At 43.7% G+C, this 25,534-nt stretch overlaps 1 protein-coding gene across 1 annotated transcript in view; it reads left to right on the top strand.

Annotated features, from left to right (window-relative positions):
* Positions 1-18,117, top strand: part of LOC120024459 (kazrin-like) — a 160,710-nt gene extending 142,593 nt beyond the window's left edge. Inside the window, exons 5-9 of the mRNA XM_038968711.1 lie at positions 12,949-13,085; positions 15,374-15,544; positions 16,706-16,886; positions 17,494-17,627; positions 17,944-18,117. Coding sequence (XP_038824639.1) covers positions 12,949-13,085; positions 15,374-15,544; positions 16,706-16,886; positions 17,494-17,627; positions 17,944-18,117 — 797 coding nt within the window. The remainder of the gene's footprint in view (positions 1-12,948; positions 13,086-15,373; positions 15,545-16,705; positions 16,887-17,493; positions 17,628-17,943) is intronic.
* The last annotated feature ends 7,417 nt before the right edge of the window (positions 18,118-25,534 follow it).

Genomic DNA, 25,534 nt, shown 5'->3' with positions numbered 1-25,534 from the left:
TGGAACTCTTCCAAGTCAAGGTACTGTACGTTTTTGCTTTTATTATTTTATTGCCACCCAGGCCCACCGGTGTAACTGCTAAACTGCTGGCTGCTGACTTTACACTGTACTGCATGATAGCAGGTTTACTAACACGTTTGTTCTAGTAACTATGTCGACTATGACGTGAAAATTATGTAGGCTGTGTGTAGCGGTTAGCGCTCATAATATGAAGGTTTGGCTTCAAAAGTTTTTTTTGCCTGGTCACAGACAGCTGATGTGTTGTGCGCTGAAGTCCACAAGCGAAAGGGAAAAGGTGAGAGGAGCAGAGTGCGTAGATAGATGAGAGAAGGGATTATTTATACAATGAGCTGTTTGTATGTGGCTGCTATGAAAGTGAACTGTACTTACGTGTGATCAGTAGTGGTGGGGTGTCGACTCCAAAGATCCTGTCGTCGTGCACCACTACTGATCAGGGGTGTATTCATTACGCCAAATCTGTTGAAAAACATTTCTTAAATGGAAGCAAATGTAACGAAATGTGGATAAACATACCTGAATTTGTCTAATAGAAACTCTCGTTTGCAACTGTTAGACTACTGATTACACCCGAGATCAACTAGATGCAGGCAAGAGTGTGCAAGGTGGTATTGAATGTGTCACTGTCTGTCATCTTGATTACCACAAATTCTCTCAACCTGTTCACCTACGTTGGAAACTTACATTCATAGGCTAGGTTGTAGAAACCTCATGATGGGTACAGGGAGAATTTAAGTATCATGTAGTAGCCTAAACCTATCGCTGTTACATTGAGCTGGGTGAATGGAATTTGAATGTCAGTCATCCAATATGCTGTAATAGAAATAAGGCCATGTTCATTAAAACAGTTATAATCCTCCCTCATCTTTAACAGCAATGACCGCCACTGAAGTTTATCTACTGTATGTACTATGTGTGGTATAGAATTCTTATCTGTCATCTCTTCTTATCTGTCATAATAGTCTTGGTGTGTGTGTGTGAGGTAGACATACACTACCGTTCAAAAGTTTGGGGTCACTTAGAAATGTCCTTGTTTTTGAAAGAAAATCAAATTTTTTGCTTTTCTTTCAAAAACAAGAGCATTTCTAAGTGACCCCAAACTTTTGAACTGTAGTGTATATAAGTCGATACTTTCTGCCTGATCTGTCCTTCCACAGTGTCAGTAATTAGATCTGTTCATCATTCTACTTGGCTCTAGTCTAGGCTCAGTTCCTTCAAGGTTGAGCTCCATAAATGGTAGCACACAGGCATTGCTTTAAGATATACAGGGCCTTCGGAAAGTATTCAAACCCCTTGACTTTTTTCATATTTTGTTAGGTTACAGCCTTATTCTAAAATTTATCAAATAGTTGTTTTCCCTCATCAATCTACAAACAATACCCCATAACGACAAAGCAAAAACTGGTTTGTAGAAATGTTTGCTAATTTATTTAAAATGAAAAACGGAAATATCACATTTACATAAGTATTCAGACCCTTTACTCAGTACTTTGTTGAAGGACCTTTGGCAGTGATTACAGCCTCGAGTCTTCTTGGGTATGACGCTACAAGCTTGGCACACCTGTATTTGGGGAGTTTATCCAATTCTTCTCTGCAGATCCTCTCAAGCTATGTCAGGTTGGATGGGGAGCGTTGCTGCACAGTTATTTTCAGGTCTTTCCAGAGATGTTCGATCGGGTTCAAGATCGGTCTCTGGCTGGGCCACTCAAGGACATTCAGAGACTTGTCGCGAAGCCACTCATGCGTTGTCTTGGCTGTGTGCTTAGGGTTGTTGTCCTGTTGGAAGGTGAACCTTCGCCCCAGTCTGAGGCCCTGAGCACTCTGGAGCAGGTTTTCATCAAGATTCTCTCTATACTTTGCTCCGTTCATCTTTCCCTCGATCCTGACTAGTCTCCCAGTCCCTGCTGCTGAAAAACATCCCAGCATGATGCTTTTACTGAGGAGTGGCTTCCGTAAGGCCTAAATGGTGGAATGCTGCAGAGAGGGTTGTCCTTCTGGAAGGTTCCCCCATCTCCAAAGAGGAACTCTGTCAGAGTGACCATCAGGGTTCTTGGTCACCTCCCTGACCAAGGACCTTCTCCCCCGATTGCTAAGTTTGGCCGGGCTGCCGGCTCTAGGAAGAGTCTTGGTGGTTCCAAACTTCTTCCATTTAAGAAGGATGGAGGCCATTGTGTTCTTGGGGACTTTCAATGCTGAAGAACAATTTTAGTACTCTTCCCCAGATTTCTGCCTCGACACAATCCCATCTCAGAGCTCTACGAACAATTCCTCAACCTCATGGCTTGGTTTTTTCTCTGTCAACTGTGCGACCTTATATAGACAGGTGTGTGCCCTTCCAAATCATGTCCAATCAACTTAATTTACCACAGGTGGACTCCAATCAAGTTGTAGAAACATCTCAAGGATGATCAATGGAGCACCTGAACTCATTTTCAAGTCTCATACCAAAGGGTTTGAATACTTATGTAAATAAGTATATACCTGTTGAAGTCGGAAGTTTACATACACTTAGGTTGGAGTCATTAAAACTCGGTTTTCAAACACTCCACAAATGTCTTGTTAACAAACTATAATTTTGGCAAGTCGGTTAGGACATCTACTGTACATGACACAAGTCATTTTTCCAGCAATTGTTTACAGACAGATTATTTCACTTATAATTCACTGTATCACAATTCCAGTGGGTCAGAAGTTTACATACACTAAGTTGACTGTGCCTTTAAACAGCTTAGAAAATTCCAGAAAATGATGTCATAGCTTTAGAAGCTTCTGATAGGCTAATTGACATCATTTGAGTCAATTGGAGGTGTACCTGTGGATGTATTTCAAGGCCTACCTTCAAACTCAGTGCCTCTTTGGTTGACATCATGGGAAAATCTAAAGAAATCAGCCCAGACCTCAGAAAAAAATTGTAAACCTTCACAAGTCTGGTTCATCCTTGGGAGCAATTTCCAAACACATGAAGGTACCACGTTCATCTGTACAAACAATAGTACGCAAGTATAAACACCATGGGACCACGCAGGCATCATACCGCTCAGGAAGGAGACACGTTCTGTCTCCTAGAGATGAACGTACTTTGGTGCGAAAAGTGCAAATCAATCCCAGAACAACAGCAAAGGACCTTGCTTGAGGAAACAGGTACAAAAGTATCTATATCCACAGTAAAACGACTCCTATATCGACATAACCTGAAAGGCCGCTCAGCAAGGAAGAAGCCGCTGCTCCAAAACCGCCATAAAAAAGCCAGACTACGGTTTGCAACTGCACGTGGGGACAAAGATCGTACTTTTTGGAGAAATGTCCTCTGGTCTGATGAAACAAAAATATAACTGTTTGGCCATAATGACCATGGTTATGTTTGGAGGAAAAAGGGGGAGGCTTGCAAGCCGAAGAACACCATCCCAACCATGAAGCATGGGGTGGCAGCATCATGTTGTGGGGGTGCTTTGCTGCAGGAGGGACTGGTGAACTTCACAAAATAGATGGCATCATGAGGAAGGACAATTATGTGAATGTGTTGAAGCAACATCTCAAGACATCAGTCAGGAAGTTAAAGCTTGGTCGTAAATGGGTCTTCCAAATGGACAATGACCCCAAGCATACTTCCAAAGTTGTGGCAAAATGGCTTAAGGACAACAAAGTCAAGGTATTGGAGTGACCGTCACAAAGCCCTGACCTCAATTCTATAGGAAATTGGTGGACAGAACTGAAAAAGCGTGTGCGAGCAAGGGGGCCTACAAACCTGACTCAGTTACACCAGCTCTGTCAGGAGGAATGGGCCAAAATTCACCCAACTTATTGTGGGAAGCTTGTGGAAGGCTACCCGAAATGTTTGACCCAGGTTAACAATTGAAAGGCAATGCTACCAAATATTAATTGAGTGTATGTAAACTTCTGACCCACTGGTAATGTGATGAAAGAAATAAAAGCTGAAATAAATCATTATCTCTACTATTATTGTCACGTTCCTGACCTGTTTTCTGTTGTTTTGTATGTGTTTAATTGGTCAGGGCGTGAGTTGGGGTGGGTAGTCTATGTTATGTGTTTTCTATGTTGGGTTAATGGTTTGCCTGGTATGGTTCTCAATTAGAGGCAGGTGTGTGTCGTTTCCTCTGATTGAGAGCCATATTAAGGTAGGTTGTTCTCACTGTTTGTTTGTGGGTGATTGTTCCTGTGTCAGTGTATTCCACATGGGACTGTTTCGTTTGTTCGTTCGTTTTAGGTAGTCTGTTCCTGTTCGTGCGTTCTTCGTCTATATGTAAGTTAATTTGTTTCAAGTCTGTTGACTTCGTTTATTGTTTTGTAGTTTGTTCTAGTGTTCGTTAGTGTTTTCGTCTTGTTGTAAATAAATTCAGTATGTATTCATCACCCGCTGCGCCTTGGTCCGTTCAATCACCACAAGACGAACGTTACAGAATCACCCACCAAACCCGGATCAAGCAGCGGGTTAACGGGCAACAGCGACAGCAGCAGTGGTTCAAGGAGGAATGGACATGGGAGGAGATTCTGGACGGAGAAGGACCCTGGGCAGAGCCAGAGGAGTGTCGCCGCCCAAAAGCGGAGCTGGAGGCATCTAAAGCGGAGAGGCGGCATTATGAGGCGCTAGCAAGGCAGAGCGGCTGGAAACCCGAGAGGCTCACCCAAAAATTTCTTGGGGGGGGGCTAAAGGGTAGTGTGGCGAGGGAAGGTAGGAAACCTGCGCCCACTTCCCATGCTTACCGTGGAGAGCGAGAGTACGGGCAGACACCGTGTTACGCAGTAGAGCGCATGGTGTCTCCTGTACGTGTTCATAGCCCGGTGCGGGTTATTCCACCTCCCCGCACTAGCCGGGCTAGATTGAGCATTGAGCCAAGTGCCATGAAGCCGGCTCTACATATCTGGCCTCCAGTACGTCTCCTCGGGCCGGTGTACATGGCACCAGCCTTACGCATGGTGTCTCCGGTTCGCCAACACAGCCCAGTGCGGGTTATTCCACCTCCCCGCACTGGACGGGCTACGGGGAGCATTCAACCAGGTAAGGTTGGGCAGGCTCAGTGCTCAAGGGAGCCAGTACGCCTGCACGGTCCGGTATATCCGGCGCCACCTTCCCGCCCCAGCCCGGTACCTCCAGTTCCAGCACCCCGCACTCGCCTTATGGTGCGTGGCCCCAGCCCAGTACCACCAGTGCCTACACCACGCACCAGGCTTCCAGTGCGTCTCCAGAGCCCTGTTCCTCCTCCACGCACTCTCCCTGTGGTGCGTGTCTCCAGCCCAGTGCCTCCAGTTCCGGCACCACGCACCAAGCCTCCTGTGCGTCCTGAGAGCCCTGTACGCACTGTTCCTTCTCCCCGCACTCGCCCTGAGGTGCGTGCCCTCAGCCCGGTACCACCAGTGCCGGTACCACGCACCAGGCCTATAGTGCGCATCGAGAGTCCAGTGTGCCCTGTTCCTGCTCCCCGCACTAGCCTTGAGGTGCGTGTCTCCAGTCCGGTACCACCAGTTCCGGCACCACGCACCAGGCCTACTGTGCGCCTCAGCGGGTCAGAGCTGCCTGCCTGTCCAGTGCCGTCTGAACTGCCTGCGCTGCTCGTCTGCTCAACGCCGCCTGCACTGCTCGTCTGCCCAGCGCCGTCTGAGCCATCCGTCTGCCCAGCGCCATCTGAGCCATCCGTCTGCCCAGCGCCGTCTGAGCCATCTGTCTGCCTAGCGCCATCTGAGCCATCTGTCTGCCCAGCGCCATCTGAGTCATCCGTCTGCCATGAGCCATTAGAGCCGCCCGTCTGTCCCGAGCCATTAGAGCCGTCCGTCAGTCAGGAGCCGCTAGAGCCGTCCGTCAGTCAGGAGCTGCCAGAGCCGCCAGCCAGTCAGGAGCTGCCAGAGCCGCCAGCCAGTCAGGAGCTGCCAGAGACGCCAGCCAGTCAGGAGCTGCCAGAGACGCCAGCCAGTCAGGAGCTGCCAGAGCCGCCAGCCAGTCAGGAGCTGCCAGAGACGCCAGCCAGTCAGGAGCTGCCAGAGCCGCCAGCCAGTCAGGAGCTGCCAGAGCCGCCAGCCAGTCAGGAGCTGCCAGAGCTGCCCTACAGTCATGAGCTGCCCTACAGTCATGAGCTGCCCTCCAGTCATGAGCTGCCCTCCAGTCATGAGCTGCCCTCCAGTCATGAGCTGCCCTCCAGTCATGAGCTGCCCTCCAGTCATGAGCTGCCCTACAGTCATGAGCTGCCATTCAGTCATGAGCTGCCATTCAGTCATGAGCTGCCACCCAGTCATGAGCTGCCACCCAGTCCGGAGCTGCCACCCAGTCCGGAGCTGCCACCCAGTCCGGAGCTGCCACCCAGTCCGGAGCTGCCACCCAGTCCGGAGCTGCCACTCAGTCCGGAGCTGCCATTCAGTCCGGAGCTGCCATTCAGTCCGGAGCTGCCATTCAGTCCGGAGCTGCCATTCGTCCTGAGTTGTCCCTCTGTCCTGAGCTACCTCTTTGTCCTGAGCTACCTCTTTGTCCTGCGCTACCTCTTTGTCCTGAGCTACCTCTCTGTCCTGAGTTGTCTCCTCTATTTTAGAGGGGCGTTGGTGAAGGTTCCTGGACCATGGTCGGGGGCGAGGGTCGCCACTCAAAGGACGCTAAGGAGGGGGACAAAGACAGTGGTGGAGTGGTGTCCTCGTCCACCGCCGGAGCCGCCACCGCGGACAGATGCCCACCCAGACCCTCCCCTTGAGTTTTAGGGGTGCACCCGGAGTTCGCACCTTGAGGGGGGGGTTCTGTCACGTTCCTGACCTGTTTTCTGTTGTTTTGTATGTGTTTAATTGGTCAGGGCGTGAGTTGGGGTGGGTAGTCTATGTTATGTGTTTTCTATGTTGGGTTAATGGTTTGCCTGGTATGGTTCTCAATTAGAGGCAGGTGTGTGTCGTTTCCTCTGATTGAGAGCCATATTAAGGTAGGTTGTTCTCACTGTTTGTTTGTGGGTGATTGTTCCTGTGTCAGTGTATTCCACATGGGACTGTTTTGTTTGTTCGTTCGTTTTAGGTAGTCTGTTCCTGTTCGTGCGTTCTTCGTCTATATGTAAGTTCATTTGTTTCAAGTCTGTTGACTTCGTTTATTGTTTTGTAGTTTGTTCTAGTGTTCGTTAGTGTTTTCGTCTTGTTGTAAATAAATTCAGTATGTATTCATCACCCGCTGCGCCTTGGTCCGTTCAATCACCACAAGACGAACGTTACAATTATTCTGACATTTCACATTCATAAAATAAGGTGGTGATCCTAACCGACCTAAGACAGGGAATTTTTACTGGGATTAAATGTCAGGAATTGTGAAAAACTGAGTTTAAATGTATTTGGCTAAGGTGTATGTAAACTTCCGACTTCAACTCTATCAATAGTTTTCAGTCTGTGTTCATGCACGACCTTCGACATATGGTCAAAAGCATCCCTTTAATGCATGTGCGGCATTAAATAGCCTACAACCACCTAACTAAAAAAAAAATCTGTCTTCCGTGACTGAAATAGAGGTGTTAGTGTCAGAGGTTGAATACAACCAAAATGTTTTATTTGTCTCGGTCAATTGTGGTTTGACCAGTAAAAAATGTAAACATATCTACAAAGAGAAGACCATTAAGTCAATTAGTTGTGTTAGCAACGTCAAATGTGTTTCAAATAAGGAGGCAACACTCACCAATAAGCCATCAATCCTCAACAGCTCCCTACTGTAGGGTATAGGCCAGCATTTCTGTTCTACAGAATGAACGAGTCCCACCTGTCTCTAAAAACACACCCTGCACTTAAACCTTGTCTCAGAGCATTTTGTATTATTCAAATCAAATTAAATGTAGTTTGTCACATGCACAGAATACAACAGGTGTATGTATACCTTACTGTGAAATGCTTACTTACAAGTCCTTAACCAACAATGCAGTTTAAAAATGTTTTTTTTTTTAGTTTATTTAGTAAATATTTTCTTCAGTTTTCTTAAATTAAAAGTAACACAATAAAATAACAATAATGAGGCTATATAGAGGGGGTACCTGTACCGGGTCAATGCGCAGGGGTACAGGTTAGTTGAGGTCATTTGTACAAGTAGGTAGGGGTAAAGTGACTATGCATAGATAATAAACAGCAAGTAGCAGCAGTGTAAAAACAAAGTGCGGGTCAATGTAAATAGTCCAGGTGGCCATTTGATTAATTGTTCAGCAGTCTTATGGCTTGGGGGTAGAAGCTGTTAAGGAGCCTTTTGGACCTAGACTTGGCGCTCCGGTACTGCTTGCCGTGCGGTAGCAGAGAAAACAGTCTATGAGTATTGACCATTTTTTGAGACTTCCTCTTACACCGGCTAGTATGTAGGTCCTGGATGGCAGAAAACTTGACCCCAAGTTGTACTGGGCCATACACACTACCCTCTGTAGCGCCTTACGGTCGGATGCCGAGCAGTTGCCATACCAGGTGGTGATGCAACCGTTCAGGATGCTCTCGAAGGTGGAGCTGTAGAACTTTTTGACGATCTGGGGACCCATGCCAAATCTTTTCAGTCTCTTGAGGGGGAACCAGGATAGTTTGTTGGTGATGTGGACACTCCTCCCTATAGGCTGTCTCATCGTTTCGGTGATCAGGCCTACCACCGTTGTGACGTCAGCAACCTTAATGATGGTGTTGGAGTTGTGCTTGGCCACGCAGTCGTGGGTGAACAGGGAGTACAGGAGGGGACTAAGCACGCACCCCTGAGGGGCCCCTGTGTTGAGGATCAGCGTGGCAGATGTGTTGGTGCCTACCCTTATCACCTGGGGGCGGCCCGTCAGGAAGTCCAGAATTCAGTTGTAGAGGGAGGTGTTTAGTCCCAGGGTCCTTAGCTTAATGATGAGCTTTGTGGGCACTATGGTGTTGAACGCTGAGCTGTAGTCAATGAACAGCATTTTCACATAGGTATTCCTTTTGTCCAGAGGTGTTCCTTTTGTTCCTTCTGTATGTAAATCCGAGACACTCCATTTAGTATGATACGTTACGTTTCGTATGGTATGTATTAATTTGTGGATGTCCATCACCCAACAGTGGTATGATATGTTACGAAATACAATTCGTATTATATGTTACGAATTTGCAAAACGTACTATATGTTACGAATTTGCAAAACGTATGGAATGTGATGAATTCTAGCTAGGTGGTTAACGTTAGCTAGCTGGCCAATGTTAGCTAGGCTAGGGTTTAGGGTTAGGGGTCAGGGTTACGGTTAGGGTTATGGGAAGGGTTAGCTAAACGGGTTAGGGTGAGGGTTAGCTAAAAGTGTTAGGGAAAGGGTTAGATAACATGCTAAGCAATTGCAAAGTAGCTTAAAAATAGTAAGTAGTTAAACAGTTGCTAATTAGCTAAATTGCTAAAGTTGTCAGTGATGAGATTCGAACTCACAACTGTTGGGTTGCTAGACCTTCGCGTAATACGCCCCCCATCCTACTTTACGTTTTTGCCTTAAATAACCATCTGTCTTGTGTAACCATACCAAACGTACTGTAACAAGCAAGATCAGACACCTCTCATTCCATTTTCCCATTATATCATTATTTTATAGTATTTCAACAATAGTTTAACTTTCACACGTGTCTCTAATTTAACAAATTAATGTACTTTGTATGAATTATTATCGTAACAAATGCACTGATGTGGTGAAATTATATATAGCCTGTCAAGGTATATTGCATGAATTCACCATGGAAATAATTATTAGGCTCACTCTCACAATTTCTCACATTTGTGACATATATTTTCCCCATTCTATGCTTGACAAGCAAATCCCTTACTTTACTACTTGGCACGGTACATACATGACTGTGCATACATTTATGCACACTCTCAAGCAAATGTTCATATTGGGCGCGTTTGAGTGGTAAGGCCAAAGTAGCCGACTGTAGACGGAAGTCAACAAGTAAAGTGGGCGAGGTACATATGCAAAGACAGCAAGTTGAACAACTTCTGCTGTTTCGAGGAAACACGACAATGGCATTCACCTTTGTTAAGTTGACGCTATTAAAATACCACTTCTCCTGCATGTAGCCAAATATGACCAACATGTTCCAAGCAATGAATATCGTGATGATACGGACATTAGAATCCAGCCCGAGCTCTTTCTAACAGTCACAAGACATGTTTTGTATTTTTGCAATGGTTTTCTGAAAATAGAACCAGGCAGTGAGTGCCCAGGCTACTAGAATGACAACATAAGAAATAAGTATTTTTGCAGCATATGGGAAATGCTCGGTTGTTTGCCATTACTTCATGCCCTTGTACCTTTCTCATTATTAATTATCCACAAAGATTCTTACTCTATGATAATTGATTGCATGTCAGCATCACTACAGTCTGTTGTGTGTTTATGTACTTCTCAACCTTTATGTTGCTGTTGTCAGTAAGCATGTAAAGAACAGAATTTGATTCAATCACATGAAGGACAAAACACATTGTACAGAACAGTATTAGACTATACACTGAGTGTACAAAACATTAGGAACACCTGCTCTTTCCATGACATAGACTGACCAGGTGAAAGCTATGATCCCTTATTGATGTCACCTGTTAAATCCACTTCAATCAATGCAGATGAAGGGGGAGGAGACAGGTTAAAGAAAGATTTTTAAGCCTTGAGACAATTGAGATATGGATTGTGTATGTGTGCCCCACAAAGGACATCCAGCCAACCTGACATAACTGTGGGAAGCATTGGATTCAATGTGGGCCAGCATCCCTGTGGAATGCTTTCAACACTGTGTAGAGTCCATTCCCGATGAATTGAGGCTGTTCTGAGGGCAAAAGGGTGTGCAACTCAATATTAGAAAGGTGTTCCTAATGTTTTGTACACTCAAATAAGTTACTGGGTAAACAATATGCCTAACAGTCAAATGCACTTGGTACTGTACTTGCTCATTAAGGGCTGGTTTCCCAGACAGATAAAATTGCTTTGATAATATCCAATGATAAGTGGTGACATCAACCATTTGTGAGCATGTAGTGTCTTTCGCTTCCAAATTAACAGAACAGGGTTGTCTCCCTTAATGCTTTGCTTCTGACTTTTCAATTGATTGCAGTTGAGTCTAAAAAAAATTATATCCATAATGCAACACACTTTGAAAGGCGCTGGCCAATGTTGGTCAACATCTTTAAAAAAGTGATCTGCTCGAATGCGCCCAATGATACATAATACACTTTAAATGGAAATGATCCGATGCATGGTTTATAGACAGATTTGTGCCTACGCATGATTGATAAACGAGGCCCCTGGTCTGCCCTTGGAAGGCTACTGTATGTAAACGGGATCACCAGAATAGCCCAAATGAAATTAGATGTCTGTTTTGGGCTCTAAAATGTGTTTATTATGATCAAGTTCAATTCCCATTCTGAACTATTTTAAAGTTTGATACAAATCGAAATATTTCATTAAATAGTGAGTCATTCTGACTACATTTGTCGTCACACAGGACCATGTGTTGACACAGACCAATCACGGGCCGGCAGGCTACGAGGAGGCTCCTGGTTGACTCTCTCAGGCAGGATGAAAACGACGACATCGACCATGACTCTTTGCTAGTTACAGCCACTTTCCCCATGATCGTTTGCGATTTTTTTTGTGCCATTCAGCCCCATTCAGCAATATGACGCGCTTCAAATTCAAATACTTCCCGCTTCATGAGGCATTGATAGTTTTCCATAGGAATACGTGGATGACGTCTGTGCTATCATGAGCTACTGGTTTGAATGTGTTAAACCCCATCCCCTGCTAAGGCAGACTGGCTGTGTGTAGAATGCCGGCAGCGACGGCACATAAAGAAGACTAACCAATCACTTCTGTTTCATCTCTCAACCTCCCCCATCTATCCCTCCTTCTCTCCTCTGTCTTCCGATCAGGGAGCAACAGGTGGCAAGCAGCGTTCTCATTACTGTAGCGCTCTCTGGTGTAACTATTGAAGAATAGGTTTGAATATTGATTGAGGAGGGTTAAGGCAGAACATTGGGAATGCTTAAGCTCAAGTAATGACGGTTACGGTTATAGAGAGGACAGCTTCTCCTTTTTCCTGATAGAAAGATTCAGGAATATTTTGCTATCATGACTCACAATCTTAGTCTGCCTGTCGAGGCTTCACTATTTTGATATCCTCTCAATACAGGTTATTATTTATGGTCTCATTACCTCTCAATGCAGGTTATTATTTATGGTCTCATTCTCTCAGTACAGGTCATTATGTATGGTCTCATAACCTCTCAATACAGGTTCGGAGTTATGGTCTCTTATACTGAAAAGAAAACCTTGACCCTGGAAGTTGGCTGTTTTAAACATGCTGCCTGTGTAGCCAATGACACTATGCCAAGCCGTCTTTGGGAGAAGACTAGTGAACATAGTGCCCACATCAGTCTGTGTGGTTACGTGTTTTGAATGACTAAGTGCCTCTCTACCACTTACCTTCTTTGATCCTTACATAATTTACTCTGTGGTGCTTCTTTGGCATCAGTGGTGGAAAAAGTAGCCAATTGTCATACTTGAGTAAAAGTAAAGATACCTTAATAGAAAATGACTCAAGTAATAGTCAGTAACCCAATAAGATACTACTTGAGTATCAAAAGTACATGTTGATAAGTGTGTGAATTGGACCATTTTCCTGTCCTGCTAAGCATTCCAAATGTAACGAGTACTTTAGGGTGTCAAGGAAAATGTATGGAGTAAAAAGTACATTATTTTCTTTAGGAATGTAGTGAAGTAAAAGTCGAAGTTGTCAAAACTATTAATAGTAAAGTAAAATAAAGATACCCCAAAAAATGACTTAAGTACTACTTTAAAGTATTTTTGTGTGTGTGTGTGTGTGTGTGTGTGTGTGTGTGTGTGTGTGTGTGTGTGTGTGTGTGTGTGTGTGTGTGTGTGTGTGTGTGTGTGTGTGTGTGTGTGTGTGTGTGTGTGTGTGTTTGTCTGTGTCTGTCTCTCCCCCACAGCTATGAAGTCTGACCGTAAGCGTCTGAAGATGGAGAAGGCAGACCTGGTGAACCAGATGCAGCAGCTGTACACCACACTGGAGAGCCGGGAGGAGCAGCTTCGAGACTTCATACGCAACTACGACCAGCACCGAAAGGTACAATCACATTTACTCTCAACTACGACCAGCACCGAAAGGTACAATCACATTTACTCTCAACTACGACCAGCACCGTAAGGTACAATCACATTTACTCTCAACTACGACCAGCACAGAAAGGTACAATCACATTTACTCTCAACTACGACCAGCACCGAAAGGTACAATCACATTTACTCTCAACTACGACCAGCACAGAAAGGTACAATCACATTTACTCTCAACTACGAACAGCACAGAAAGGTACAGTGCGCTCAACCCTGACCAACACCGAAAGGTACAGTCACATTTACACTCAACTACGACCAGCACCGAAAGGTACAGTCACATTTACACTCAACTACGACCAGCACCGAAAGGTACAGTCACATTTACACTCAACTACGACCAGCACAGAAAGGTACAGTGCGCTCAACCCTGACAAGCACCGAAAGGTACAGTCACATTTACTCTCAACTACGACCAGCACTGAAAGGTACAGTCACATTTACGCTCAACTACGACCAGCACCGAAATGTACACTCACATTTACGCTCAACTACGAACAGCACCAAAAGGTACACTCACATTTACGCTCAACTACGACCAGCACCGAAAGGTACAGTGCACTCAACTACGACCAGCACCGAAAGGTACAGTCACATTTACGCTCAACTACGACCAGCACCGAAATGTACACTTACATTTACGCTCAACTACGACCAGCACAGAAAGGTACACTCACATTTACGCTCAACTACGACCAGCACAGAAAGGTACACTCACATTTACTCTCAACTACGACCAGCACAGAAAGGTACACTCACATTTACTCTCAACTACGACCAGCACAGAAAGGTACACTCACATTTACTCTCAACTACGACCAGCACAGAAAGGCACAATCACATTTACTCTCAACTACGACCAGCACAGAAAGGTACACTCACATTTACTCTCAACTACGACCAGCACAGAAAGGTACACTCACATTTACTATCAACTACGACCAGCACAGAAAGGTACACTCACATTTACTCTCAACTACGACCAGCACAGAAAGGTACACTCACATTTACTATCAACTACGACCAGCACAGAAAGGTACACTCACATTTACTCTCAACTACGACCAGCACAGAAAGGTACACTCACATTTACTCTCAACTACGACCAGCACAGAAAGGTACACTCACATTTACTATCAACTATGACCAGCACAGAAAGGTACAGTGCACTCAACTACGACCAGCACAGAAAGGTACAGAGCACTCAACTACGACCAGCACCGAAAGGGTACACTCACATTTACTCTCAACTACGACCAGCACAGAAAGGTACACTCACATTTACTCTCAACTACGACCAGCACAGAAAGATACACTCACATTTACTCTCAACTACGACCAGCACAGAAAGGTACACTCACATTTACTCTCAACTACGACCAGCACAGAAAGATACACTCACATTTACTCTCAACTACGACCAGCACAGAAAGGTACACTCACATTTACTCTCAACTACGACCAGCACAGAAAGGTACACTCACATTTACTCTCAACTACGACCAGCACAGAAAGGTACACTCACATTTACTCTCAACTACGACCAGCACAGAAAGGTACACTCACATTTACGCTCAACTACGACCAGCAGCCGTGGGAAAAGTAGCCAATTGTAATACTTCAGTGAAAGTAAAGATACCTTAATAGAAAATTACTCAAGTAAAAGTCACCCAGTAGAATACTACTTGAGTAAAAGTCCAAAAGTATTTGGTTTAAAATATACTTAATTTTCTTGTTTTTTTTATTTACGGATAGCCAGGGGCACACTCCAACACTCAGACATAATTTACAAACAAAGCATGTGTGTTTAGTGAGTCCACCAGATCAGAGGCAGTAGGGATGACCAGGGATACTCTCTTGATAAGTGTGCGACTTGGACCATTGTTCTGTCCCACTAAGCATTCAAAATGTCTTAATTACTTTTGGGTGTCAGGAAAAATGTTTGGAGTAAAAAGTACATTTATTTTCTTTAGGAATGTGGTGAATTAAAAGTTGTAAAAAATATAAATAGTGAAGTAAAGTACAGATACCCCCAAAAACCACTCACATTTATGCTCAACTACAACCAGCACCAACATGTACACTACATCCACTATACAGTAGCCAGATACTCTCCAAACAGTTGAAAATAGGATAACTAACACACCAGGGCTTCATTGAGCAGTCATGTGCTCACACACTGGTTTTAGGAAATGCTGGGAGTGTGAAGATTGACAGTATCTGTGTTCTGTACTGTAGGAGAGTGAGGATGCAGTGAAGGCCCTGGCTAAGGAGAAGGACGTGCTGGAGAGGGAGAAATGGGATCTGAGGAGGCAGGCCAAAGAGGCCACAGAGCAGGCCTGCATCCTGCGCTCTCACATGGACATTAAGGAGAACCGCATCAAAGAGCTGGAGGCTGAACTCACCATGGTGAGACGTACACTCACACACACGCACACTGATACACACACACATGAGCACATGCACACACCCACACACACACCAATATGCACTGACACCCACAGGTTTTGCTCTGAATTGGAATTCCTGCATTTTCTTCCTTGTTAAGGTACCCTTTAGAGTCTGTTGTCTTGCCTGACTGACAGATGGACTCATTATTCAGTCCATGTCCTTAATCCCTCTCCACTGCCAGACAACAGCAGTCAGCCAACAACAGCCAGTCAGTCCACCTACTCTGTGGGGCTCCTCTAACTCCTCACTACACACAGCAGCAGTAGCTGATAAGATTTCTCAGAGCTAGAATAGCCCATATCTCTGTCTCTGTCAAGTGCTCCCAGCCAGAGAATTATGCTAACCTTGATGGAATGATCTGTTCCATCTAATCCCACACATATTTCAACACACCCTGCAATTCCAAACACGTGCCTACACCTATAGGTGTAGCAGTGCTCCTATGTCTATACACACTGAGTGTACAAAACACTCAGAACACCTTCCTAATATTGAGTTGCACCCCTTTTTGCACTCAGAACAGCCTCAATTCACCAGGGCATGGACTCTACAAGGTGTCGAAAGCGTTCCACATGGATGCTGGCCCATGTTGACTCCAATGCTTCCCACAGTTGTGTCAAGTTGGCTGGATGTCCTTTGGGTGGTGGACCATTCTTGATACACACAGGAAACTGTTGAGCGTAAAAAAAACATCAGCGTTACAGTTCTTTACTCAAACCAGTTCGCCTGGCACCTACTCTCATACCCCGTTCAAAGGCACTTAAATATTTTGTCTTGCCCATTCCCCCTCTGAATGGCGAACATACACAATCCATGTCTCAATTGTCTCAAGGCTTAAATTCTTCTTTAGCCTGTCTCTTCCCTTCATCTGCACTGATTGAAGTGGATTTAACATGTGACATCAATGAGGGATCATAGCTTTCACCTGGATTCACCTGATCAGTCTATGTCATAGAAAGAGCCGCAAAGAGCAGGTCTATGTAATGGAAAGAGGAGGTGTTTGTACACTCAGTGTATGTGTGTATGGTGCATCAGTGCATACATGCCTCTAAGCATGTACTGTATGTGCGTGTGTCTGTACCACTGTATCTTACCGCCCTGTGTGTGTATTTATGGCAGGCAAAACAGTCCCTGGCCACGCTGACTAAGGACGTGCCGAAGCGCCAGTCCTTGGCCATGCCCTCAGAGCCGGTGGTGAACGGCAGTCAGGAGTGGGCGATGCAGGGAGACCTGCCCCTCACCGCTGCCATCCGCCAGAGCCAACAAACACTCTACCACGGACACACTGTGGACCGCCAGGGTAGGCAGTGGTGTAAAGTACTTAAGTAAAAATACTTTAAAGTATTACTTAAGTTGTTTTTTGGGGTATCTGTACTATACTATTTATATTTTTGACAAATTTTACTTTTACTTCACTACATTCCTAAAGAAAATAATGTACATTTTACTCCATAAATTTTCCTTGACACCCAAAAGAACTCATTACATTTTGAGTGCTTAGCAGGACAGGAAAATGGTCCCATTCATGCACTGATCAAGAGAACATCCCTGGTCATGGACTCACTAAACACACATGCTTCCTTTGTAAATGATGGCTGGATGTTGGAGTGTGCCCCTGGCTATCCGTAAAAAAAGAAAATGGTGCCGTCTCTTTTGCTTAATACAAGGACTTTGAAATGATTTATACTTTTACTTTTGATACTTAAGTATATTTAAAACCAAATACTTTTAGTATTTTACATTTTAAGTATGGATGGTCCTGGTTACCGAACCTACCTGGTGTTGCAAGCACCATTGCTCTGTCAACTGAGCTACAGAGGACCACTCTCTCACACACACAAACAAACAGCACAACCATTACAGTGGCTCAGTGTGAGGTGACTAATGTGTGTGTCTCTCCTCTCCAGCGGTGGTCAGGGTCAGTCCCTGTCACTCCCGCCAGCCCTCTACCATCTCGGACGCGTCAGCAGCTGACGGGGATCGGTCGTCCACCCCCAGTGACATCAACTCCCCCCGCCATCGGACACACTCCCTCTGTAATGTAAGAGCTGCCTGGCACCCCCGACCAAGTAATCACACCTCCGCAATTCTCTATAAGTACCTTTACTCCTCTTTGTTCCGTCTGTCTGTCTGTTTGTCTTTACCTGCTCTTTCAGTTGGTTTGGTTCTGTTGCAGTATTGGTTATTGTAGTTCTGTGATTGAATCTGCAAGTCGTTTGAGTGAGAATCTCCTGTTTCATTGACTAACCCGAATGTCTGTCTGTCCTCTGCACTCTCTCTCTCGGTCCTACTCCCCTCTGCCCCTTTCATTCTCTTTCCTCTCTCCCCCCTACTGCCCTCTCCTTCCCCTGGCCTAGTCTATGGAGGACCTGGAGGACCAGAAGCGTAAGACTAAGAAGAAGGAGAAGATGTGTCTGGGCTCCCTCTCCCGGGTGTTTGCTCGGGGCAAGCAGCGCAAGTCAATGGACCCGGGCCTGTTTGATGGTACATCCATCCCTGATTATTACATAGAGGAGGATGCCGACTGGTGATGGTGTGTGTGGATTTATGTGTGGTTGTGTGCATGCGGATGTGCGTGTCTGTCTCTGTCTCTCTCTGTGCGTGTGTGTGTGTGTGTGTGTGTGTGTGTGTGTGTGTGTGTGTGTGTGTGTGTGTGTGTGTGTGTGTGTGTGTGTGTGTGTGCGTGTGTGTGTGTGTGTGTGTGTGTGTGTGTGTGTGTGTGTGTGTGTGTGTGTGTGTGTGTGTGTGTGTGTGTGTGACCATGTGCATGCGTGCGGGTGTGTTGCCGTATGTGCCCACAAGAAAAACCTGAGACAACTGCTGCCCCCAGAAAATGTATATTATCCTCAAAAATGTATGTATGTAAATTAAATATATATTTATAGATGTACATGTATGCATATGTATATATGTTTACATGCATATAAATATATACATGAGATAATTATGTGTGGACATGTTCATGCTATGTAATCTTTTATTTATCTTAATATATATGTGTTTTTTATAACTGGAGACATGAAGGACTGGTGTGAATATGTTAATAGTAGTAAATCGGCACCTAGTGTTTGTAAATGTCTTTTGTCTATCAACTGTTTTATTTTATAGTTGCTTATATCATACTTTTTTATTTAGAATTTTCCCATCCCCAGTCTTAGTTGGCCAATTCTTTATATTCTCATGAAGATATGAATGAGGAATACCCTCCACATTGTGAATGGAGAAGAAGCACACTAGTATAACCCATGATGTTATCCACGAACAGAAGAACACTGGACCCGTGGTATCATTTAGTGATCAACATTGAAGTCTATGGAAAGACCATGTTTCTTATAGTGAAACTGAAAGAAAATGATAAGAATATGACAATCAGAAGGACATTTGATATTCCAGTTAACAATGGACAAGAAACATCCCACTGTACAGCAACAGTAAGGAGTTTGTGACACTGTAGTGTAGAACAAGTGAAACTGCTACAGCTGGGGGGAGCCGGCCTTATTGCTTATTCTGTCATAATGGATAAAAGGGGAGGAAAAACACATTTAAATAGCTCATTGGGCAGCATCGACAAAAAGGATAGCCTTATAGAGGATGATGCTGTGAGTACCAGAGTGTCTGATGTGAATAGTGTGCTTTGTATAGATACATGTTTAGGAGTATAGAAATGTTAGATCGGTAGAGGATTGATATGTGCTTGTTTGTGTAGGCCTCCTGCTCTGTTCTACCCATGCTGAATGTTTCTGATAGACACTGACCGTTACAATCGGATCAATTGTTAAAGAATTATGGTACCCTGCCAGGCCTGTAGATGTGTTAAATCGATCCATATGCATTTCTCAGACTGAAAGCTGAAAACCAAAATAAGGTTTCAAAAACAATGGTAGTAAAAAAGTAGAAAACACACAAATGTATCAATGTATCTGATACACACACACGGTTTGAAAGCATTTTAAAGTGCCAAAGGTTCAAGTTAAATCTTTAACAAAACAGAGTCAGAGTAGATGTGTGTCACTGCCTTGTAAGATCGCTTTTGTCCTTATTGAGTTTAAAATGGACAACTATCTAACGTGCCAACGGTAAGCATAGGACTGTGCAGTAAAACCCCTGCATGATTACCTCTGCTGCTTTGGTTAGGAATCCATTAGTTAGCAGTGAAATGAGCAACCTCAAGCATCCTCATATTCCCTAACCTAAAACATAACCCGTTCCCATTTTCATTCTCTTGCATCATTCTGGATGCAATGACAGTTTTTGTTTTGCTCTTTACCATACAACCCTCCTAATTTCTTACATTTGTGATTATGATGATAATTTGTTTCATGTTTTGTAATTTAGGAGATGTTGCATAAAAGAGAAAATCTTTCAAAGTATTTTATTTAAAGAACAAGAAGTAACTTCAAGGGTAAGATAACCTGACCTGTCTTCAAATGTTGGCAGAGGATGAGGAGCTTTAACATCTTCAAAAATGAATATGATAAATGATTCAAATAAAATCATATTTTAAAATTAAACCAGCAACTAAATAACCATGTGGTGTTATTCTGTTCGATGTGTAATCTGTTCTTGTGTCTTGGTGTCTCTTTCCCTCTCAGGGGGCATGAATCCCTCCATCCCCCAAAAATAACTCCTCATCTGTGAATTACCAAGTGTCTGTTTCCACACTGTGGAGATCATTCATAAAACTATGCTCCTGAAGGAAAATGACCTCCTGCGCTGTCTTTTGAAAACCTACTGAAAAATTCATAGATTGTATTTATGTAGGCCTCACTCTCAGCATGTGAACAAGGCAGAAGACACACTTGCTAATCCTCCTGGATTTTGCCGCTTACTTATTTGTTTAAGACTTGGATAAACAGGTGGTAAATTCACAGCAGCAGTTAGTTTTATGAATAATGTGACCCATGTATTTTTAATGTGTCTCAATCTCTAATATTTGCCTATAGTGACAAAAAAATCATTCCATCCCCACAAGATCATTCAAACTCAACCATTTAACTGCAAACCTTAACCCTACTCACACAGTATTCACTGAACACTAGAACTAAAGAAAGGTCTGTCTTTATGAAATGCATACTAATAGTTTTCATTGTACCATTTAAAAATGTTTTCCTGGATTTGTCAGTGCTTGAGTCACCTGCCCAGATGTGGCACCTGTTCTCAATCTGTAATATCCAATTTGTAGTGTGATGAGTTATTCTGTAATGTCATCATATTATGGCATCTAATAAGTCATCTGTCAGATAATAGAGACCTTAATAATACTCTGCTGTGGTGAATTACTCTGGCACCATCTAACGGCTGTATAGAGCAGTGACTGACTGTTCATACTAGTACCAAAGCTGTTTTATGCTTTCTTGGTCCTGTCCATATGTGAGACCCTCTGCCATTCAATTGATAATACTGCTGTCATGAAATGACATTAGATGTTAGCTACGGGGGACATAATTCCAGGTTGATGAGTTGCCAAACAATCCAATAGGTTTCAGTAGACGGTAAATATTGTAGCCATGTCAATGTTTCAGAGGGATGTTAGTAATATCCTAGGTATACAGTGATATATATATCCTCCTCCCTTTTCTACAGTTAAAGGCCCAATGCAGCCGTTTTTATACCAATATCAAATCATTTCTGGGTACCTTTAATACATTTCCATTAAAATGGGCCAAAGTATCTTTTTAGCATGAAACTATTTTTAAAAGCAATAATTTTGCTGGGACTGTCTGGGAGTGGTCTGTGTGGGGAGGGGAAAACGGAAAACTAGCTGTTATTGGCAGGGAAGTTTGGAACTCTTTATTAGTTTATTAACCAATTTAGCGTATGGCGTTGACACCATGGAAAGCCGAAACTCTCGCCCATGAAAACCTGCTGATAAGAAGGTCCTGTGTAGATTGTATTTTCACCTAGCAACCATCAGAAAATAACACTGATCAAAAGTGTTTACACTTTTAAAGTGTTAGTTTCATCACCTGTTGTACAATATGATATAAAACACAGAAAAAAATTGATTTTGACTGCACTGGGCCTTTAAATTTGAGTTGGATGAGTCATTTTTGCCTCTCAATTCCTTTGACCCCAAACCCCTCCTGTCCTGTACTCCTACTTCCCCTGACCAATCCTGACAGACTCTGACAGCCTCTCCAGCCTATCGACACAACAGCACAGCCTATCAGATGGAGAGGAGCAGCTGGACCGCCTCCAGCAGGCGGAGCTCACTCGGAACATGCCCATGTCACTGTGGAAGGCAGGGGCAGTACAAGCCTGGCTGGAGGTTGTCATGGCAATGCCCATGTATATCCGTGCTTGCACGGAAAACGTCAAAAGTGGCAAGGTACGGCCTCTACGCTTCAACATGTAACAAGTACACATCCACTTTAAGCCTAATTTCAGGACTTGTTTTTATACAACCTGTAACGATGGTAACATTATTTCTAAGAATCCCTCGTCCTCCCAGTAAAACAGGAATTTCAGCATGCTTTCCTTCCTCATAGCATCTGCATTAAATGTAGTATTCCCTCGTCCATGCTTGCATGTGTGTGTGTGCCTTAGTGTAAGAGTGACTTTCAGTGCAGGTGTATATTGATAAGAGTGCTCTGGATGGGTGTCCCCTGGTTACAGGTGCTGCTGGGGCTGACAGACGAGGACCTGGAACTGGGACTGGGTATCAGTAAGCCCATGCACCGCAGGAAGCTACGCCTCGCCATTGAGGACTACAGGGAGGCAGAGGCTGGCCAGGGGTAAGCTGCAACACACACACACACACAACACACACACACATTACTAAGTGTGACCGCCTAAACTTTCAGGCTATCAAAGGCTGCAGAAATGGACCATCACTGGGTTGCCAAATCTTGGTTGAGTGATGTCGGGTTGCCACAGTATTCCCAAGCCTTCCAAAATCAACTGGTGGATGGTCGGGTGCTCAACTCCCTCAGCCGACGAGACCTAGAGAGACTCCTGAACGTCACCACAGAGTCCCACCAAAACAGCCTGCTCCTGGCTATACAGCTCCTGCAACTGATCAACTTCAACAAAGAGGTCAGAACTGTAGTCATATTACCAATACTGTGACATTAGAGTGACCACTCAGCCTCTCCTCACTGTGTACTTGTGTTGCTGTGGTTAGAATAGTAACAGTATCGTACTGTAACCGTATAGTAACATTACCGTATTGTAACCGTATAGTAACAATAACGTAGTGTAACCGTATAGTTTCAGTACTGTATTGTAACCGTATAGTAACATTACCGTATTGTAACCGTATAGTAACAGTAACGTATTGTAACCGTATAGTAACATTACCGTATTGTAACCGTATAGTAACAATAACGTATTGTAACCGTATAGTAACATTACCGTATTGTAACCGTATAGTAACAATAACGTAGTGTAACCGTATAGTAACAATAACGTATTGTAACCGTATAGTAACATTACCGTATTGTAACCGTATAGTAACATTACCGTATTGTAACCGTATAGTAACAATAACGTAGTGTAACCGTATAGTTTCAGTACTGTATTGTAACCGTATAGTAACATTACCGTATTGTAACCGCATAGTAACAGTAACGTATTGTAACCGTATAGTAACATTACCGTATTGTAACCGTATAGTAACATTACCGTATTGTAACCGTATAGTAACAGTAACGTATTGTAACCGTATAGTAACAATAGCGTATTGTAACCGTATAGGAACAGTAACGTATTGTAACCACATAGTAACAGTACTGTATTGTAACTGCATAATAACAGTAGCGCACTGTAACCGTATAGTAACAGTATCGTACTGTAACCTTATAGTAACTGTACTGTATTGTAACCGTACTGTATTGTAACCGTATAGTAACAGTATCGTACTGTAACCTTATAGTAACTGTACTGTATTGTAACCGTACTGTATTGTAACCGTATAGTAACATTACCGTATTGTAACCGTATAGTAACATTACCGTATTGTAACCGTACAGTAATAACAGCGTATTGTAACCGTATAGTAATAATAGCGTATTGTAACCGTATAGTAACAATACAGTATTGTAACCGTATAGTAACAGTAACATTTTGTAACCGTATAGTAACAATACAGTATTGTAACCATATAGTAACAATACAGTATTGTACCATATAGCAGCAGTACATTATTGTAACTGTATAGTAACAGTACAGTATTGTAACCATATAGTAACAATACCGTATTGTAACTGTATAGTAACAGTACCGTATTGTAACCGTATAGTAACAATACTGTATTGTAACTGTATAGTAACAGTACCATATTGTAATCTTATAGTAACAGTACTGTAACCGTACAGTAACAGTACTGTATTGTGACCGTATAGTAACAATACCATATTGTAACTGTATAGTAACAGTACCATATTGTAACCGTATAGTAACAGTACCGTATTGTAACCGTATAGTAACAGTACCGTATTGTAACCGTATAGTAACAATAACGTATTGTAACCGTATAGTAACAGTACCGTATTGTAACCGTATAGTAACAGTACTGTATTGTAACCGTATAGTAACATTACCATATTGTAACCGTATAGTAACAGTAACGTATTGTAACCGTATAGTAACAGTACCGTATTGTAACCGTATAGTAACAATAACGTATTGTAACCGTATAGTAACAGTACCGTATTGTAACCGTATAGTAACAATACCGTATTGTAATCTTATAGTAACAGTACTGTAACCGTACAGTAACAGTACTGTATGTGTGTTGTTGGTGTGCAGGTGCTGCAGGCTCGCCGGGCCCAGTGTGAGCACCAGCACCAGGATCCTGTAGTTTGGACCTGCCACAGAGTCATGAAGTGGATCAGAGACATAGACCTAAAAGTGTGTCTTTCTCCTACAACAGAAACATCAGAATAGACCTGGATTCCGTTCTGACTGTCTCCGTTTTGGGGTCAATAGACTGGTGTATACTCTGTTTACATCCTGATAGGGGAGGATGAGTAAAATTGAGACAAGTTGCTTGTTTGCCATTGTTGTTCTTGAATAAATCGGAAAACCTCCTCTGTCTCGCTAAACATTCTGTTTCTATGTCCCACTGTCCAGGAGTATGCTGACAGTCTCCATGGCAGGGGAGTCCATGGTGCTGTGCTGGCTCTGGACCCCTCCTTTGATGCAGATGCCATGGGCAGGGCCCTGGGAATCCCCAGCCACAAACACATGCTCCATCGGCACCTATATGAGGAGATGAAGGCTCTCGCCATCCCTGCCAGGTGATTAGTCTTGCTCTATCATTTATGGTTTTAAGCTCCTTAGCAATAGTAATAAGTGGAATGTTTTGTTGAGGAAGTGTTTACAGCAGTGAGCTCAATTAAATCTCCCCTCCTTCCTACTACTTGCAGGCATAGTAGTGTTGAGCAGGATTGTGACGCGTCGGGAACCCCACCACAATCACCTTCTGCTGTTAGCCGCTATAATGACGAGAGTGTGTCCATGAGACGAAGACCAGGCAAGGTAGCAAGAAACTACTTTAATAACAATTTCATTCAAGAAGACTCATAATAATACATGTTATAAAAATGGTAGTTATTCAAACTTGTACTGCGGATATTCAAACTGAGGCTGTATTTTTCCACTGGGTAAAAGCTCCGTTTTGCTTTGTGACTCATTCTTCCTTTCATTTTCCCAGAGTCCTCTAAGGTTCAGCCCAAAGACCGCCATTGGACGGGGCCTTGGTTACCATGGCAGCTGTGGATCTCTGCCCAGAGAGGCGCGGGTGCAGGCTGTGCCCAGGACGAAGGGCAGTCCCATGCACACCTACAACAGTGTTGAGATCACCAATGTCTAAACTATGCAGAGCCACCAAGGATTTCAATGCAGTTTCCATTTAGCCTGAGGTGGATACTGGTGGTTGGACTCAGAATCAACATAATACCTGCTTTATGACAGTCTAAGTTTTCATCTTAATTTTTGGAATTAAAA

Source organism: Salvelinus namaycush, chromosome 2, assembly GCF_016432855.1.
Source record: "Salvelinus namaycush isolate Seneca chromosome 2, SaNama_1.0, whole genome shotgun sequence".
Classification (NCBI taxonomy): Eukaryota; Metazoa; Chordata; class Actinopteri; order Salmoniformes; family Salmonidae; genus Salvelinus; species Salvelinus namaycush.
The sequence above is the reverse complement of the archived record's forward strand: the minus strand, read 5'-3'. Positions and strand labels throughout refer to the sequence as shown.